The sequence below is a fragment of the Pangasianodon hypophthalmus genome, chromosome 10, assembly GCF_027358585.1.
Source record: "Pangasianodon hypophthalmus isolate fPanHyp1 chromosome 10, fPanHyp1.pri, whole genome shotgun sequence".
NCBI classification, from domain to species: domain Eukaryota; kingdom Metazoa; phylum Chordata; class Actinopteri; order Siluriformes; family Pangasiidae; genus Pangasianodon; species Pangasianodon hypophthalmus.
In genome coordinates this window covers 5,772,291-5,791,382 of record NC_069719.1, presented here as the reverse complement: position 1 = coordinate 5,791,382, position 19,092 = coordinate 5,772,291, and the positions used below count along the sequence as shown (strand labels likewise).

At 37.3% G+C, this 19,092-nt stretch overlaps 1 protein-coding gene across 4 annotated transcripts in view; it reads right to left on the bottom strand.

The window, feature by feature from the left end:
* Nucleotides 1-19,092, bottom strand: part of shtn1 (shootin 1) — a 52,595-nt gene that overhangs the window by 15,658 nt on the left and 17,845 nt on the right. For all 4 annotated transcript variants that reach the window (XM_026944264.3, XM_053237679.1, XM_053237678.1 and 1 more), the window contains 6 exons: nt 8,591-8,759; nt 8,045-8,142; nt 4,919-5,000; nt 4,386-4,480; nt 630-776; nt 65-218 (listed from right to left, as the gene is read on the bottom strand). In XM_026944264.3, coding sequence (XP_026800065.3) covers nt 65-218; nt 630-776; nt 4,386-4,480; nt 4,919-5,000; nt 8,045-8,142; nt 8,591-8,759 — 745 coding nt within the window. The remainder of the gene's footprint in view (nt 1-64; nt 219-629; nt 777-4,385; nt 4,481-4,918; nt 5,001-8,044; nt 8,143-8,590; nt 8,760-19,092) is intronic.

Sequence of the window (19,092 nt, the reverse complement as noted above, 5' to 3'; positions counted from 1 at the left end):
GTGTCTGTTGTTTGTACATTTGAGAATAAAATGGTGTGTACATGTGAGAGGAGTGTATGTGTACCGGTGAAGCGGAGGTCCTTGGCCTCAGTCTCAGCTCTGACACATTTCTCCATACACTCTCTTCTCTCTTCCTCCAGCACCGCAGTCTTCCTCTCCAACGCAGACAACTGCTTCCGCAACTCAGAGCTGTGCAGTTCATCCTCCAAACACTTCAGCTGGATTCACACAACATAAACACATGCATGCATGCACGTGCGCACACACAAACACAAACACAAACCTGTTGTTAATTTTCTGTGTTTGTGAGTGTGTGTTTCTACTGTAGATTTTCCATTTGGTATAACTACAGGATACATGCACAAATGTATAAAAATCTGTGTGTGTGTGTGTGCATGTTTTCATATCTTGGTGTAGACCCCACAAAAATAGAAATATCTGACAGTTTTGACTTCGTGGGGATATCTGACAGGTCCCTGCAACAAGACGTTTTTTTTCCCCCAAACCTTTTAGATACTGGTGTAAGCGTGGCATTAATTAGCTGCATTAATAATGATGTCAATTGCAAAAGCCTCACAAGGATAGTAAAAAAAGGACGTGCATATGTGCGAGTGTGTATGTGTGTGTACCTGTCGTTGGTGTTCTAACCGCTGTGTTTCCATGGTGTGTGTGAGTGCAGCGATCTCTTTGAGAGCGTTATCTAAAGCTTCAGAAGGTGACACACTCTGCATCAGGGCCTGACTCTGTCTCTTCAGCTTCTTCTGCTCCACCAACATCTACACACACACACACACACACACACACACACACACACACACACACACACACACAGGCTAGTCCTATATTCAGGTAACACTGTGCTGCTACCTTTGCTGTTGCTACCCTAAATGTAAAATGAATAACATCGGTTAAAAAAGTAAACATACGCAGCAAACCCCCAGTGTTGAATTGATAGCCAGAGTGTAGATTTTACTCTTTCAGAGTTCATGTGTGTCTAGTTGGACATATATAAACACTGTAGGGTGTTAATTCAACACTGGGAATTTTGCTGCCTAACAACAATAATGTTACGCTACAAGGAGAACTCGAAAGTTAGCTAAATATAAAGACAAAGACAAATCAGTTTGCTATTTTAATATCATTCAGTTATGAGTAAGAACAACATGTACAAAGCCGCTGTTTTTTTTTTTTTTTTTTTTTTTTTTAAAGCAGCAGATGGTGTGATAAAAGAGAAAAAAGGCATTGTGGTGTTGCATGGTTCAGCCTTATTGCTTTTATGCCTAATATAATTATATGTAGAATTGTTTTTTTTTCCCTCATTTTCTCCCTAATTTGGTCTTTTCTCACCACCCTTTTCTCATCCTGTGATTGACAGGAGATAGAACGTATGCCAGAGATTTTTGCTCTCTTGGACTCTTGGCCACAGATGGCAGTGACATCATCAGGATTTGAACTCGCAATCATTGGACGATAAAGCGAACACATTTCTGTTGTGCCAGTTGGGAGCCCATAATCATTTTTTTTTTTTTTTTTAGCTTTAACAACAAGTATCCATATTTGATCTGAAAGACTTTGTGTATACATCTCATCTATACACTGCAAGAAGTTAATTAGCTATCTATTGTTAATGTCTAGTGGGCATGATGACTCGGAGGCCGCACAGCATTCCTGACTGTGAACAAGACATTGTCAGTAGATAAATTAAAAAGCGCAAACAGGTTCAGTTCAATAGAGGACCGAAGGTTGTGGGTATGTATAAAAAGAAGGTGTACAGAAATAAAAATTGGTTGAGGGAGATGGGATCATGCATCTATCATCTGAAAGCAGATGAATACCAGGCTGGGACCCTGATGAATTGTTCTGCATTCCTCCAGGAGATAGTAGATACAAGGCCTCTGTAAAACTCTGACTAAAAGATGAACATATATATATTAATTTGATGCTATCAAAGTCTTTTAGTTTTCTTTGTCCTTCAATCTAATCTACAGTTCTTGCTGGGCCAGTTTGTTGAATAAATGTGACAAGGATGATTTTGACACTACATCAAAGTGTGCTTGACATTTCATTAAGTTGCACTATAACTGTAAGTATCTAGTTGTAACACAACCGTCAATCTTGTAGTGACATGATTTTCTCAGCAACCTTTGCTAGACAGATTTACTGAAAGTTTGAGATGGGTATCTTTTAATTACAGAGTTTATCCTAAAAATGGAATTTGACGTTGACTGTGAGAAACAGACACATTGTCATTATTAAGGAGTTCCTAATACTTACTTTACTGAATAGTCTCTCTTCACCAAATACACTGTTCAGTCATCTCATTTCAGGGCTCTAATATTACTTTGAAATGCTTAGTATACATCTTTATTCTGAATGGGTGAACTATTATTGGTGGTATTTCCTTTTACACATCCTAGCTGAAAATCCTGGCTGAATTATTGGGTTTTGCTTTGACACCTCACCTTTAAGAAGTCAAGAATATACTGTATACACACACTGAGCTCTATATTAGGAGCACTGTACTAATACTGAGTAGGGCCTCCCTTTGCTCTCAAAACAGCCTCAGTTCTTTTTGGCATGGATTCCACAATATGTTTGAATCATTCCTTTGAGATTCTGGTCCATGTTGACATGATCGCATCATGCAATTCCTGCAGATTTTTCAGGTGCATTTTCATCCTGTGAATCTCCTGTTCTCCCACATCTCAAAGGTGTTCTATTGGATTCAGATGTGGTGACTGGGAAGGCCACTGAAGAAGATTTAACACATTGCCATGTTCATGAAACCAGTTTGAGAAGACCTTTGCTTTGTGACATGGTGCATTATCATGCTGGAAGTAGCCATTAGAAGATGGGTAAATTGTGGCCATGAAGGGATGCACATGGTCAGTAACAATACTCAAATACGCCGTGGCATTCAAGCGATGATTGATTGGTATTAACGGGCCCAAAGTGTGCCAAGAAAACATTCCCCACACCATTACACCACCTCCACCAGCCTGGACTGTTGACACAAGGCAGATTGGGTCCATGGATTCATGCTGTTGACACCAAATTCTGACCCTGTCTTCTGTGTGCCTCAGCAGAAATTGAGATTCATCAGACCAGGCTATGTTTTTCCAGTCTTCAACTGTCCAGTTTTGGTGAGACTGTGCCCACTGCAGCCTCTTTCTGTCCCTGGCTGACAGAAATGGAGCCTAACATGCTCTTCTGCTGTTGTAGCCCATATGCTTCAAGGTTTGATGTGTTGCGCATTCTGAGATGTTTTTCTGCTCACCACAATTTACAGAGTGGTTATCCAAGTTACTGTAGCCTTTCTGTCAGCTCGAACCAGTCTGGCCATTCTCCATTGACCTCTCTCATCAAGAAGGGTTTCTGTCTGCAGAACTGCCGCTCACTGGATGTCTTTTCTTGATTGCACAATTCTGAGTAAACTCTAGAGACTGTTGTGCGTGAAAGGAGACCAGCAGTTATACAAATACTCAAACCAGCCCATCTGGCACCAACAATCATGACACAGGCAAAATCACTGAGATCACATTTTTCCCCCCTTTCTGATGGTTGATGTGAACTTTACTTGAAGCTGCTGGCCCGTATCTGCATGATTTTATGCACTGTACTGCTGCCACATGATTGGCTAATTAGATAATTGCATGAATGAGTAGGTGGACAGATGTTCCTAATAAATTGCTCAGTGATTGTATTACCAAAACAAAGTGAAAATGTATTTATTTATTTTGTAATTTTGTCAGGTAAGAAGCCAATTTAACAAACATGGCAGTAAAAACAGTCAGTCTGTCTAAAGCTGTCTAAAACTTTGTTAGATAAATGTATTTTCCTCCTAACAGTTTGATTATGTTGTTGGGCAGGTTTGTGTCATAGTGGAATAGACACAAGACTAATCAATTCAGTTTGCAATCAGATACTGACTGCCAAAAGGTCTGTGAAGCTCTTTTGCTGCAGTCGGAATGAAATGTTTAAAATAAACGTTCTCCCTTTTCACTTTTGGAGGTAACGAGATTTTAAAATGCTAGAACTTCATTTGTGGTTAATATACACGCAAAAGACAAAGATATTTCGTTCAGGAAAGCCTGTAGTTTTCAGAACTATATATAGTACAACATAGCACAATTTCATTAAGTGAATGGTTTTCCCAGGCCACCACACAAATATCACTGTTTGTACTAATTCAATGCGACGAACCTTTCTTCTTTGTATGTCGGCCTACCACTAACCTTGCGCACTCCTGTGTTGTACCCAGCCTACACTACTGATTTTCTGTTTGATGCACTGTGTCGTGGCTTGCTTGATGGCCCCTGCAGATTTGCGATATTCCACTGGATAAACCATGCGCATTTGTGTGTGGGTGTTTTGTGTGCTCTCACCTTGTGTGCAAAATTCTCTGCCTCTACACGCAAATCCTTCTCCATCTCCAGATCAGCCTGTAAGGCCTCGTACTCCTCCACCGCATACCGAGACACTACACAAACATACACACATAAAGACACTAATACAAGACTGTGAAATAAAAATTTTCACCCAAATTTCCCTCACAATATTGAAAATGTCATGAATTCCCATCAGCCTGAGGACATTTAATCCCCATTATAACTCAATATAAGCCCACTCACACACATACAATGACTGCAGCACCAACAACAGGTGTACACACACACTCACACACACACACACACACACACACACACACACACACATGCACACACAGAAGTAATAAATGAGACTAGTGTCTGAATTCCATCAACAGGCCACAAAATATTGCAGCACTCAAGGACTCAGAGTATAAACACCCCTGCATCGAATAGCCGGTGTAATTATGATACAAGTGTGTGTATTGTCTTAGAGATCAGAGGTGATGCAGTGCACGTGCGTGTGCAGGGTTACAGCGACTGGAACTGACCTCTGTTATACTTCCCCAAGAGCTTCTTTTGTTGAAGCGTTTCAGCAATCAAAACAGTATTATCGTGTTTTTCTCGCAGGAGCTGCGAGAGAGAGAGAGAGAGAGAGAGAGAGAGGACAGATTTTATCTGCAAGACTTTGAAAAGGAACAGAGAGTTCATGACAGAGATATATTCTCCTATTCAGTCCTTTCATTTCGACGTTTAAGAATTGTGAGCAGGGGTGTGTGTGTGTTTGTGTGTGTAGTGAAGGGAACTTTAAACTTGTTTAACTATGGTGTAGTTAAAGTACTCTGTATGGGTTGCAACAAATGCAAGTGTGTATAGTGTTTTGTGTGGCTATGTGTCTCAGTGCAGTGTGTGTATAGTGCTCTATGCTTGTGCATGTGTGTGTTTGTGTTTCAGAGTGTGTACAGTGTTCTGTGTCTCAGTGTAGGGTGTGTGTGTGTCTGTCTGTCTCAATGTAGGGTGTGAGTATGTGTATAATGTTCTGTGTGTGTTGTATAATGTATAGTGTCTCAGTGCAGTGTACGTATAGTGCTCTGTGTTTGTGTTTCAGTGTGTACAGTGTTCTGTGTCTCAGTGTAGGGTGTGTGTGTGTGTGTCTCAATGTAGGGTGTATGTGTATAATGTTCTGTGTGTGTATGTGTCTCAGTGCAGTGTGTGTATAGTGCTCTATACTTGTGCATATGTGTGTTTCAGAGTGTGTACAGTGTATGTGTCTCTGTGTAGGGTGTGTGTGTGTGTCTCAGTGTAGCATGTGAGTATGTGTATAATGTTCTGTGTGTGTTGTATGTGTCTCAATGTAGTATGTTATTCTGTATAGTGTTCTCTGAGTAAGAATTTGTCTCAGTGTAGCGTGTGAGTGTGTATGGTGTTCTGTGTGTGTATATGTGTCTCACTGGGGGTTTGCTGCGTATGTTAACTTTTTAAATTGATGTTATTCATTTTACATTTAGGGTAGCAACAGCAAAGCTAGCAGCACAGTGTTACCTGAATATAGGACTAGCCTAAGGTGTAATTTACGCTCCATGTCATGGATACATTTGAGCATGGTTACATGGTATGAGGATCACTGATTATTAGAACTGTGATTACATTTTTAACTGGATGTAGAGCCAATCAGAAACCAGAAACAAGTGTGTGTGTGTGTTTGTGTGTGTGTGTGTGTGTGTGAACGTGTTTCAGTGTAGGGCGTGAGTGTGTATGGTGTTCTCTGGGTGTGTGTATGTGTCTCAGTGTAGGGTGTGAGTGTGTATGGTGTTCTGTGTGTGTGTGTGTGTGTGTGTGTGTGTCTCAGTGTAGGGTGTGAGTGTGTATGGTGTTCTGTGTGTGTGAATGTGTCTCAGTGTAGGGTGTGAGTGTGTATGGTGTTCTGTGTGTCTCAGTGTAGGGTGTGAGTGTGTATGGTGTTCTGTGTGTGTGTGTGTGTGTGTGTGTGTGTGTCAGTGTAGGGTGTGAGCGTGTATGGTGTTCTGTGTGTGTGTGTGTCAGTGTAGGGTGTGAGTGTATATGGTGTTCTGTGTGTCTCAGTGTAGGGTGTGAGCGTGTATGGTGTTCTGTGTGTGTGTGTGTGTGTGTGTGTGTGTGTGTGTGTGTGTGTGTCAGTGTAGGGTGTGAGCGTGTATGGTGTTCTGTGTGTGTGTGTGTCAGTGTAGGGTGTGAGTGTATATGGTGTTCTGTGTGTCTCAGTGTAGGGTGTGAGCGTGTATGGTGTTCTGTGTGTGTGTGTGTGTCAGTGTAGGGTGTGAGTGTGTATGGTGTTCTGTGTGTGTGTGTCAGTGTAGGGTGTGAGTGTGTATGGTGTTCTGTGTGTGTGTGTGTGTGTGTGTGTCAGTGTAGGGTGTGAGTGTGTATGGTGTTCTGTGTGTGTGTGTGTGTGTGTGTGTGTGTGTGTGTGTGTCAGTGTAGGGTGTGAGTGTGTATGGTGTTCTGTGTGTGTGTGTGTGTGTGTGTGTGTGTGTCAGTGTAGGGTGTGAGTGTGTATGGTGCTCTGTGTGTGTGTGTGTGTGTGTGTGTCAGTGTAGGGTGTGAGTGTGTATGGTGTTCTGTGTGTCTCAGTGTAGGGTGTGAGTGTGTATGATGTTCTGTGTGTCTCTGTGTGCATAATGTTTTTGTGTTTGTGTTTTAGTGCAGGGTCTGAGTTTGTATAATGGTGTGTGTGTCAGTGGAGGATGCCTGGAGTGTGAGTGTACCACAGGTTGGAAGGGTGAATATACGCGTCACTGATCTAAATTCCTTGTTGAGTTCATCCTTGGAAAGTCAAGGGTTAAACTTATCAAGTGCTACATCTATGATGTCACTTTAGTGGGAGTGGCATACATCATTTTAAAGCTAGGATCGTGAGAATCAACGGGAAATGAAATGTCAAATCAGGTAAAGGTTATATAAAAAAAGTAAAACTTGATTAAGGGTTTGTAAATGTTAGGTATGTGGAAGTGCAATGTAAAAGTGCAACAGAGGAGGAGGAGAGAGGACTAACATCATAGCTTAGGATGACAGGGCTGTGATAAATATACTTTTTAAAGTTCATATCTCTGGTTCATAAGAACATTTTTTTAATACAGTATTCATGTCTATTACAAGCAAAATAAATGATAAAAATGTGTACATAAAATTCCAAGCATCTCTCCTGATTTTAAGACTAAAGAATGTAAGTGTCCCATTTTGACAGTAAAGGTGTCCCCTTCAACAGTATGACATGAAAGAGTGGAGGGTCTGAATAGCAGAGATTTGAAGAAGTGATGGGATGGTATTTCTTTTTTTTGGCTTTTGAATAGTGAAAGGGAGATTTTAAGCTTTCTATAAAGGTATCCTGTTAGATTTTATGACACTGGGATGATGAAAAAAAAAAAATGACAAAAAAAAAATATGAGCAATATACCATTAGTTTCTCTTGGAGCCAATTAACCAGGTCCCAAAAAACAAACAGAATCTTTGGCTCTGGTTTTCTGGTGCGAAACTTTCTGGTACTGTATGATGTGTAAAAAGGCACAAAGTGTATGTGTGTGTGTGTATGTGTGTGAGAGTGTGTGAGTGAGAGAGAGAGAGAGAGAGAGAGAGAGAGAGAGCTCTGTGAGTGTGTGTAACTCAGTGTCAGAACTCAGATGAAAGGCTGTCAGGCGTACTTCCTCTCGGGTTTTGTGGAGCTGATCTTTCATCGTCTCCAGATCGATGGCTAACTGCTTCTTCTCCTCTAGAGCCGACTCTAATTTATTCCTCAACTCTGATTCAAACACACAAACATACAAAGTTATTCTCTAATGTAAAAAGGCAAAACACACTTTATATTCAAAGTGTGACAGTTTATCAGTGTGAGGTTGTACACTGTACTCTAAAATTAATTCTATATATCAGTAGAGTATAATTCTACTGGTGAGCCTTTTTAGTGTCTTGTTATTCAGAAACTACTTTTCTCAAATTAATTTTTGTTGAGATTCGTTACAAATATTTCTATGGACAAACTTAACCGTCCCAGTGAAGGGGGTGTGGCCTCTCTGTGTTAGTTCCAGTGAACACTGTTTGCATAATCATGTAGCACTGAAATATCTTTAAATCATATTTTATTGAATTCCTGTCTCAACTCAGTGTTTTTTCTTTCCTTAAATGTAAATATGGCTTCTACGGAGTAGCGGTGGATTAAAAAAAAAAAAAAAAGGGGGGAGGTGACGTACCGGAGATGACAAGCTGGCAGTGGGAGGAGCTACAGGTTCCAGGCTCCTCCCCCTGATGATTTTCCTCATCACCACTGTCATTCAGGTTGATTTCGGCGATGACGTTGGCATCTAGATGAGCCATGTACATCATACTTTTCCTCTTTAGAGAGCGATTCTGTCTGTTCAGCTACACACAAACGCAAACAAATAAATAAATTATTAAAATATAATTACTATGTAATAATTTTTTGATGGCAGGGTGTAGCAGCTAGCGTTGCCACCTTACAGGTTCAGCATCACATATATTCTTCCCGTGTCCATGTGGGTTTCCTTGGGGTTCTCCGGTTTCCTTCCACCTCCCAAAAACATGCCAGTAGTTTGATTGACTACTCTAAATAGACCCTAGGTGTGGAGTAGTGTGTGAATGAGTGTGTGCAATGTGCGCTGCAACAGATGGCATCCTGTGAGCATTCCTGCATCATACCTTGTGCTCCTGGGGTTGACCCTGGATTCACTGCAACCCTGACCAGAATAAAGCGCTTACTGGAGACGAATGAATGAATGAATGAGATATTTTTTGATATAGTGGAATATACATACTTAAATTAAGCACAATTATCAGAAATTAATTTCTAACTCTGTGCAATGTAGTAATACTGTTACATATACAAGTATAACAATCAGATTGCTTAAAAAAAAAAAAATAAAAAAAGATATTTCAAAATGAATAAATCAAAAATAAAATCAACAGCAGCAGAGCTTCTCCTTGAAATACCAGCCTTCATACATCCTTTTTGGCTCAATCAAACAGGGACAGACATGCACACACGCGCGCACACACACACACACACACACACACACACACACACACACACACACACACACGGCATGAACACACCAGTGAAAAGAGCAATAATCAAGGGTAAAATAATATAGTCACACAGGGAGGAGGAAGCAGAGAAAGAAGGATAATTACAGTACTTTATCAGATACAACCATGTAAATATCATTCGTGTTCAGTATCACGTACAGCCATACAAATTCCCTTCCATGCCACCCTTTTACACTCCAACATACCTGCATGCTTTCTTTAAGGTTAAATTAACGTCCTTAAAGATTGCCCATACACAAACAGAAATGTGAGAGGCTGCTAAGTGGGGACAGAACCAGCCAATAGCATTGAAGGCATTCGAATTAAATAAATGAATCCTGAATGACATATTGGTCGAAGCTGGGTGTTAAATTGCCCGTCTATATGCCACCTCTATTTAACAAGCGTTTATTAATGACAGCTCCGTCGGGACCAGACGACACACGAAGCCATTTCCTGATGATGTCCTTTACTCTGAATGCGCGTATTAGAAAATACAATCAACACCACGTAATGCGAGGATAAACACACACACTAAGTGATAATCATCCAGCATTGATGAGAGAGCGCGAATGTGAAATTACACATTCGCAGAAATCAGTCACACACACACACACACACACACACACACACACTCGGAGGTCGCTGCGCACCCCCCCCACCATCATCACCTCTGATCTCGACGTCAAAACAAAATGTCATGTGTTTGGATTGCACTTTGATTTGACTGGCGCCGTCTGCTCTTTCCTCTGTTACTGCTTTCTTTAATTCAGGATGTTCCAGAGTTTAAGAAATTGATTATGCTTTTTCTTTTTTCAGCCGCCAGAAACGGGGCCAGGTTGGCGGACAAATTACAGGCATCGGAAACAAAGAATCAAATGTGTGAAATATGGCGGTTATTAGAGCTGATTCGCTCTGCTCTCCACCAGTCCACAGATAGAGAAACTGTTTTCACCTATTTAAATGTAAATTGGGAATGAACCAATGCTGTAATTTTCACAACCTAACCTTTATATTTTTGGAAAAAAAGAGAATAAAATAGTATTCAGCACTGTGTATAATGTGGAGTTTTTTTTTTTTTTTTTTTAGTGTAGTTCAGATTAACATTTCATGAAAATCCTTCATCAAAACATGTGTTATTCATTCATTCATGTTCAGCTGCAATGAATCGAAAACCTATTCAAGGTACACTGGGGCGCCAAGTGGGAATACACATCACAGGGCATCACACAAACACCCATTCACACACTCAATCACACCTAGTAAAAGGATGAACCGAGTCTTGTTCCGTTGGAGTTTTTCCTTGCCAGTGTCACCTCTTGCTTTTTTATTAGGGATCAAAAACCATATCTGGAATTCTGTAAACCTGCTTTGTGATAATGTCTACAGTTAAAGGTGCTATAGAAATAAAACTGAATTGAACTGATGGGCAGCTGAGTGTCACCAATCCACCTAAAGGCATATCTTCCGGAGACGGGAGGAAACCGAAGAAACTGGAGGAAACCCGCTCTTCCACAAGAAGACAGACAGCAACCTGAGCTCAGGATCAACTCACTGTACCACCGTGCCACCTACGTTTTTAAAGCAGAAAAAATACCTTGTTTATCTATTGTTATTGCAATGTTTTGAGAAGTCAGATCAGTCTCTTTAGAGAAATTACCGATTTAAACATGGGTTAAGGAAATGGTTCTTTAATCAAATTAAAGTTGATAAAAACACCCCAAAGTCCAAATAATGTAAAAAAGGAAAGTACTCCACACTTAGCCTTGAGGAACGCCACATTCAGCTAAACCCAAAACAAATACCAATATGCACTAGCTCTTGTTTATACACCAAACAGTCTTGAATGCTGAAATAGGTTCTATCCAGCCTTAAAGTCAATCTTCTTCACAGGACCAACAGAAGTGCTGGAGTGGTTAACGCTAAAAATGGTTTATCGGTGAGGATAAAATGAGATGGTTCAGTGTGACAGTGTTGGAAGAAGACAGCTCTCACAGGGGTTGTTAAAACCTCCTGCTGTGAAACTACAATTCATCACGCGGGCTATGGGGCTGTACACACTAGAGATAGCCCAAAGAGGGACTAGAACAAAGGACTGGAGAGAGACACAGAGAGTAAGAGGGGGTTTTCAAGCACAGTGGCCACCAGCATTAGCAGGACACACCAGCATCTTCTTTAATGGGAGAGAGGAAGCATTGTGATTGGCCAAATCAGGCTTTTCTAAAGCACATAATGCCAGAGCACTACACTGCTCAGCTGTGGGGCTATTTCCTGTTTGATGGACAGCGCTGAAACACCAAAAGCAGTTCTAGGGACAAGCTGTGAGAAACGACCTTAGCCGAGCACCCCCTGGCAGTCTAAGTCAGAAACACAAGTACAAAATATCACAGGAAACCTGAAACATGGACTGTAACAATGTGTGTTCAAATGTATTATTAAATGTTTTTGAAAAAAAAAAAAAAAAATCCTAAGAAAAACTTTCTCACAGACTGCCTGAAAAGTTGCCATCTGAGTTAAGGTTTGTGATACTATACTGCTGTAGGGTAGTGAGGATATATTAAATCATTAATGGTATGTTATAAGTTATATTATATAATTACGCCACAGTAATGCGTTATTTACATTTACATTTATGGCATCTGGCAGACATCCTTATCCTTACCAGAGGGACTTACAGAAGTGCTTATGTCTAGGATTCCACTGAAAAACGTGCCAGAGAAATAAACCTGATACTCTCACTTCTACAGCCTTCAGATATAAGCAAGCCATGTACAATACCTATACCACGCCTCCTAGAATTACAAAAAATTCAGTGTTAATGTATAAAAAGAACAACATATGCAATTTAAGCTCAAACATACAGAAACATTGTATAGATTTTTAGAGGTAAATTAAACAATCCATTTTGAAAAAGAGTCTACACAGGGACACGTAAATCATCCTAATGAATATGTATTTGTGAAAATGTACCACAGCAGCCAAAAAAAATCTAAAAAAATATCGAAACATCTGTGAATTGTGAAACAGAGCAGATTGAACAGACAATAACTCAGATTACTAGGTCCATCGTAGCTCAAATCTCATCTCCGTTTCTCTTCCTCCTTTCACTACAAGCACAAAACGCAGTGGTGCATCACCTTCCCACCTCCCTTTCCTCTCCCTTTCAATCTTTTCATCCTATGCTCCTGCCCTCCACGCTGCTGTTTTCTCATCGTGCTTTCCCTGCATGGGTCTATCAGGCAGCAGGGCAGTAGAAAGCTGATTCATCCATCAAAAAAAGGAGCTCAGAAAAGAGGCCATGATCTCCGTCCACAAGCTGCCTCACACACCTGGCTCACCCGAACGCTGTTTACACACCCTGCGCTTTGCTCTCCCAAGGCCTAAAGCAAGCCTTGCTCTGCATTTAGGACTTTTACAAGTGCTGTGTGAGAGCCTTGCATGACTACCTAGTATTGTATATAACATGACCATGTCTGCTTTTTAATATTGCATGAAGTCTCTTGAGCAATGAGTAGTAATCTTAAAAAAAAGTCTCCTATATAAACACAGATCAAATAACGGTCACATAGTAAAGCATTGCGCTTTTCTTGACAATCAATGCACACCCTCTATTCCTTCAGCTCTTCAGCTGAAAAAAGTACAGATTTTTTCTTCTTATAAACTTCTTATATACTTCTTATAAAGTGTGCAAGGCTGCTGACTGGCTTCTGAAATTGTGGCTCACAGTATAAGGATGCAGTGGTGTGCTCTTCCAATTAGCTTAAAGAAACTGAAATACATTTAAAATAACATCCTTACAAATTAAATGGGCCTCAGACATTTTTGGTCTATACCCCCTCAGTGGGTAAAAACTGTCACTGTCCCTTAGTATATGCCAATATTATGACTATGACTATTATGGCTATAATGACTATTATGACCTTAACTATTGCTCCACTAAACCAAAAACACATGGAATTGATTTGCACAGAAATGAATTATTTAGAGACTACACAGGATAGATTAATGTTGTAATTAAAAGTGATAACAGAGAGGGATATAACCACTACTGAATTTGTATACTGACTGCCTACTGATATGGGGAGAAACTAGAAGGTTAGCTAAATCAAATGTCAAGATGTTGGCTAAGTACATATTATTCAGTTAATTAAAGCATGTACTTTTTTACACTTTAAACACTGATGAGATGCCATAGTGTAAGTGTTGATTAGAATACAGAACAGAATTGAACAGAATATAATAGAATAGAACAGCATTGAGTATATACAGAACAGAACAGAATAAAATACAACAGAACAGAATATTGCAGAATAGAATAGGATAAAATAGAACAGAACAGTTTAAAATAGAATATTACAGAATTTGACAGGACTAGAATACTACAGTATAGTATAGAGGAGAATAAACTAAAATAGTACAGTGTAGTATAGCATAGAGGAGAATAAACTAGAATACTACAGTATAGTATAGCATAGAAGAGGATAAACTAGAATACTATAGTATAGTATAGCATAGAGGAGAATAAACTAGAATACTACAGTATAGTATAGAGGAGAATAAACTAGAATACTACAGTATAGTATAGCATAGAAGAGAATAAACTAGAATACTACAGTATAGTATAGCATAGCATAGAAGAGGATAAACTAGAATACTACAGTATAGTATAGCATAGAAAAGAATAAACTAGAATACTACAGTATAGCATAGAGGAGAATAAACTAGAATACTACAGTATAGTATAGCATAGAAGAGAATAAACTAGAATACTACAGTATAGTATAGCATAGAGGAGAATAAACTAGAATACTACAGTATAGTATAGCATAGAAGAGGATAAACTAGAATACTACAGTACAGTATAGCATAGAAGAGGATAAACTAGAATACTACAGTATAGTATAGCATAGAAGAGAATAAACTAGAATACTACAGTATAGTATAGCATAGAAGAGAATAAACTAGAACACTACAGTATAGTATAGCATAGAAGAGGATAAACTAGAATACTACAGTATAGTATAGAAGAGGATAAACTAGAATACTACAGTACAGTATAGCATAGAAGAGAATAAACTAGAATACTACAGTATAGTATAGCATAGAAGAGGATAAACTAGAATACTACAGTATAGTATAGCATAGCATAGAAGAGGATAAACTAGAATACTACAGTATAGTATAGCATAGAGGAGAATAAACTAGAATACTACAGTATAGCATAGAGGAGAATAAACTAGAATACTACAGTATAGTATAGCATAGAAGAGGATAAACTAGAATACTACAGTATAGTATAGCATAGAAGAGAATAAACTAGAACACTACAGTATAGTATAGCATAGAAGAGAATAAACTAGAATACTACAGTATAGTATAGCATAGAGGAGAATAAACTAGAATACTACAGTATAGTATAGCATAGAAGAGGATAAACTAGAATACTACAGTATAGTATAGCATAGAGGAGAATAAACTAGAATACTACAGTATAGTATAGCATAGAAGAGGATAAACTAGAATACTACAGTATAGTATAGCATAGAAGAGGATAAACTAGAATACTACAGTATAGTATAGCATAGAAGAGGATAAACTAGAATACTACAGTACAGTATAGAACAGAATAAACTAGAATACTACAGTATAGTATAGCATAGAAGAGAATAAACTAGAATACTATAGTATAGTATAGCATAGAAGAGGATAAACTAGAATACTATAGTATAGTATAGCATAGAAGAGGATAAACTAGAATACTACAGTATAGTATAGCATAGAGGAGAATAAACTAGAATAGTACAGTACAGTATAGCATAGAGGAGAATAAACTAGAATACTACAGTATAGTATAGCATAGAAGAGGATAAACTAGAATACTACAGTATAGTATAGCATAGAAGAGGATAAACTAGAATACTACAGTATAGTATAGCATAGAAGAGGATAAACTAGAATACTACAGTACAGTATAGAACAGAATAAACTAGAATACTACAGTATAGCATAGAAGAGAATAAACTAGAATACTACAGTATAGTATAGCATAGAAGAGAATAAACTAGAATACTACAGTATAGAATATCATAGAAGAGGATAAACTAGAATACTACAGTATAGCATAGAGGAGAATAAACTAGAATACTGCAGTATAGTATAGCATAGAGGAGAATAAACTAGAATACTACAGTATAGTATAGCATAGAGGAGAATAAACTAGAATACTATAGTATAGTATAGCATAGAAGAGGATAAACTAGAATACTACAGTATAGTATAGCATAGAGGAGAATAAACTAGAATACTATAGTATAGTATAGCATAGAAGAGGATAAACTAGAATACTACAGTATAGTATAGCATAGAAGAGAATAAACTAGAATACTACAGTATAGCATAGAAGAGAATAAACTAGAATACTACAGTATAGTATAGCATAGAAGAGGATAAACTAGAATACTACAGTATAGTATAGCATAGAAGAGAATAAACTAGAATACTACAGTATAGTATAGCATAGAAGAGGATAAACTAGAATACTACAGTATAGTATAGCATAGAAGAGGATAAACTAGAATACTACAGTATAGCATAGAAGAGGATAAACTAGAATACTACAGTATAGTATAGCATAGAAGAGAATAAACTAGAATACTACAGTATAGTATAGCATAGAAGAGAATAAACTAGAATACTACAGTATAGTATAGCATAGAAGAGGATAAACTAGAATACTACAGTATAGTATAGCATAGAAGAGAATAAACTAGAATACTACAGTATAGTATAGCATAGAAGAGGATAAACTAGAATACTACAGTATAGTATAGCATAGAAGAGAATAAACTAGAATACTACAGTATAGTATAGCATAGAAGAGGATAAACTAGAATACTACAGTATAGTATAGAGGAGAATAAACTAGAATACTACAGTATAGTATAGCATAGAGGAGAATAAACTAGAATACTACAGTATAGTATAGAGGAGAATAAACTAGAATACTACAGTATAGTATAGCATAGAGGAGAATAAACTAGAATACTACAGTGTAGTATAGCATAGAAGAGAATAAACTAGAATACTACAGTATAGTATAGCATAGAGGAGGATAAACTAGAATACTACAGTATAGTATAGTATAGCATAGAAGAGGATAAACTAGAATACTACAGTATAGTATAGCATAGAGGAGAATAAACTAGAATACTACAGTATAGTATAGAGGAGAATAAACTAGAATACTACAGTGTAGTATAGCATAGAAGAGAATAAACTAGAATACTACAGTATAGTATAGCATAGAGGAGAATAAACTAGAATACTACAGTATAGTATAGCATAGAAGAGGATAAACTAGAATACTACAGTATAGTATAGCACAGAGGAGGATAAACTAGAATACTACAGTATAGTATAGAGGAGAATAAACTAGAATACTACAGTATAGTATAGAGGAGAATAAACTAGAATACTACAGTATAGTATAGCATAGAGGAGAATAAACTAGAATACTACAGTGTAGTATAGCATAGAAGAGGATAAACTAGAATACTACAGTATAGTATAGCATAGAAGAGAAACTAGAATACTACAGTATAGTATAGCATGGAAGAGGATAAACTAGAATACTACAGTATAGTATAGCATAGAGGAGAATAAACTAGAATACTACAGTATAGTTTAGCATAGAGGAGGATAAACTAGAATACTACAGTGTAGTATAGCATAGAAGAGAATAAACTAGAATACTACAGTATAGTATAGCACAGAAGAGAATAAACTAGAATACTACAGTATAGTATAGCATAGAAGAGAATAAACTAGAATACTACAGTATAGTATAGCACAGAGGAGAATAAACTAGAATACTACAGTATAGTATAGCATAGAAGAGAATAAACTAGAATACTACAGTATAGTATAGCATAGAAGAGGATAAACTAGAATACTACAGTACAGTATAGCATAGAAGAGGATAAACTAGAATACTACAGTATAGTATAGCATAGAGGAGAATAAACTAGAATACTACAGTATAGTATAGCATAGAAGAGGATAAACTAGAATACTACAGTATAGTATAGCATAGAAGAGAATAAACTAGAATACTACAGTATAGTATAGCATAGAGGAGAATAAACTAGAATACTACAGTATAGTATAGCATAGAGGAGAATAAACTAGAATACTACAGTATAGTATAGCATAGAAGAGGATAAACTAGAATACTACAGTATAGTATAGCACAGAGGAGGATAAACTAGAATACTACAGTGTAGTATAGCATAGAGGAGAATAAACTAGAATACTACAGTGTAGTATAGCATAGAAGAGAATAAACTAGAATACTACAGTATAGTATAGCATAGAAGAGGATAAACTAGAATACTACAGTGTAGTATAGCATAGAAGAGAATAAACTAGAATACTACAGTATAGTATAGCATAGAGGAGAATAAACTAGAATACTACAGTGTAGTATAGCATAGAGGAGAATAAACTAGAATACTACAGTGTAGTATAGCATAGAAGAGAATAAACTAGAATACTACAGTATAGTATAGCATAGAGGAGAATAAACTAGAATACTACAGTATAGTATAGCATAGAAGAGAATAAACTAGAATACTACAGTATAGTATAGCATAGAAGAGAATAAACTAGAATACTACAGTGTAGTATAGCATAGAAGAGGATAAACTAGAATACTACAGTATAGTATAGCATAGAAGAGAATAAACTAGAATACTACAGTATAGTATAGCAATAAACTAGAATACTACAGTGTAGTATAGCATAGAAGAGAATAAACTAGAATACTACAGTATAGTATAGCATAGAAGAGGATAAACTAGAATACTACAGTATAGTATAGAAGAGGATAAACTAGAATACTACAGTACAGTATAGCATAGAAGAGAATAAACTAGAATACTACAGTATAGTATAGCATAGAGGAGAATAAACTAGAATACTACAGTATAGTTTAGCATAGAGGAGGATAAACTAGAATACTACAGTGTAGTATAGCATAGAAGAGAATAAACTAGAATACTACAGTATAGTATAGCACAGAAGAGAATAAACTAGAATACTACAGTATAGTATAGCATAGAAGAGAATAAACTAGAATACTACAGTATAGTATAGCACAGAGGAGAATAAACTAGAATACTACAGTATAGTATAGCATAGAAGAGAATAAACTAGAATACTACAGTATAGTATAGCATAGAAGAGGATAAACTAGAATACTACAGTACAGTATAGCATAGAAGAGGATAAACTAGAATACTACAGTATAGTATAGCATAGAGGAGAATAAACTAGAATACTACAGTATAGTATAGCATAGAAGAGGATAAACTAGAATACTACAGTATAGTATAGCATAGAAGAGAATAAACTAGAATACTACAGTATAGTATAGCATAGAGGAGAATAAACTAGAATACTACAGTATAGTATAGCATAGAAGAGAATAAACTAGAATACTACAGTATAGTATAGCATAGAAGAGGATAAACTAGAATACTACAGTATAGTATAGCACAGAGGAGGATAAACTAGAATACTACAGTATAGTATAGCATAGAAGAGGATAAACTAGAATACTACAGTACAGTATAGCATAGAAGAGGATAAA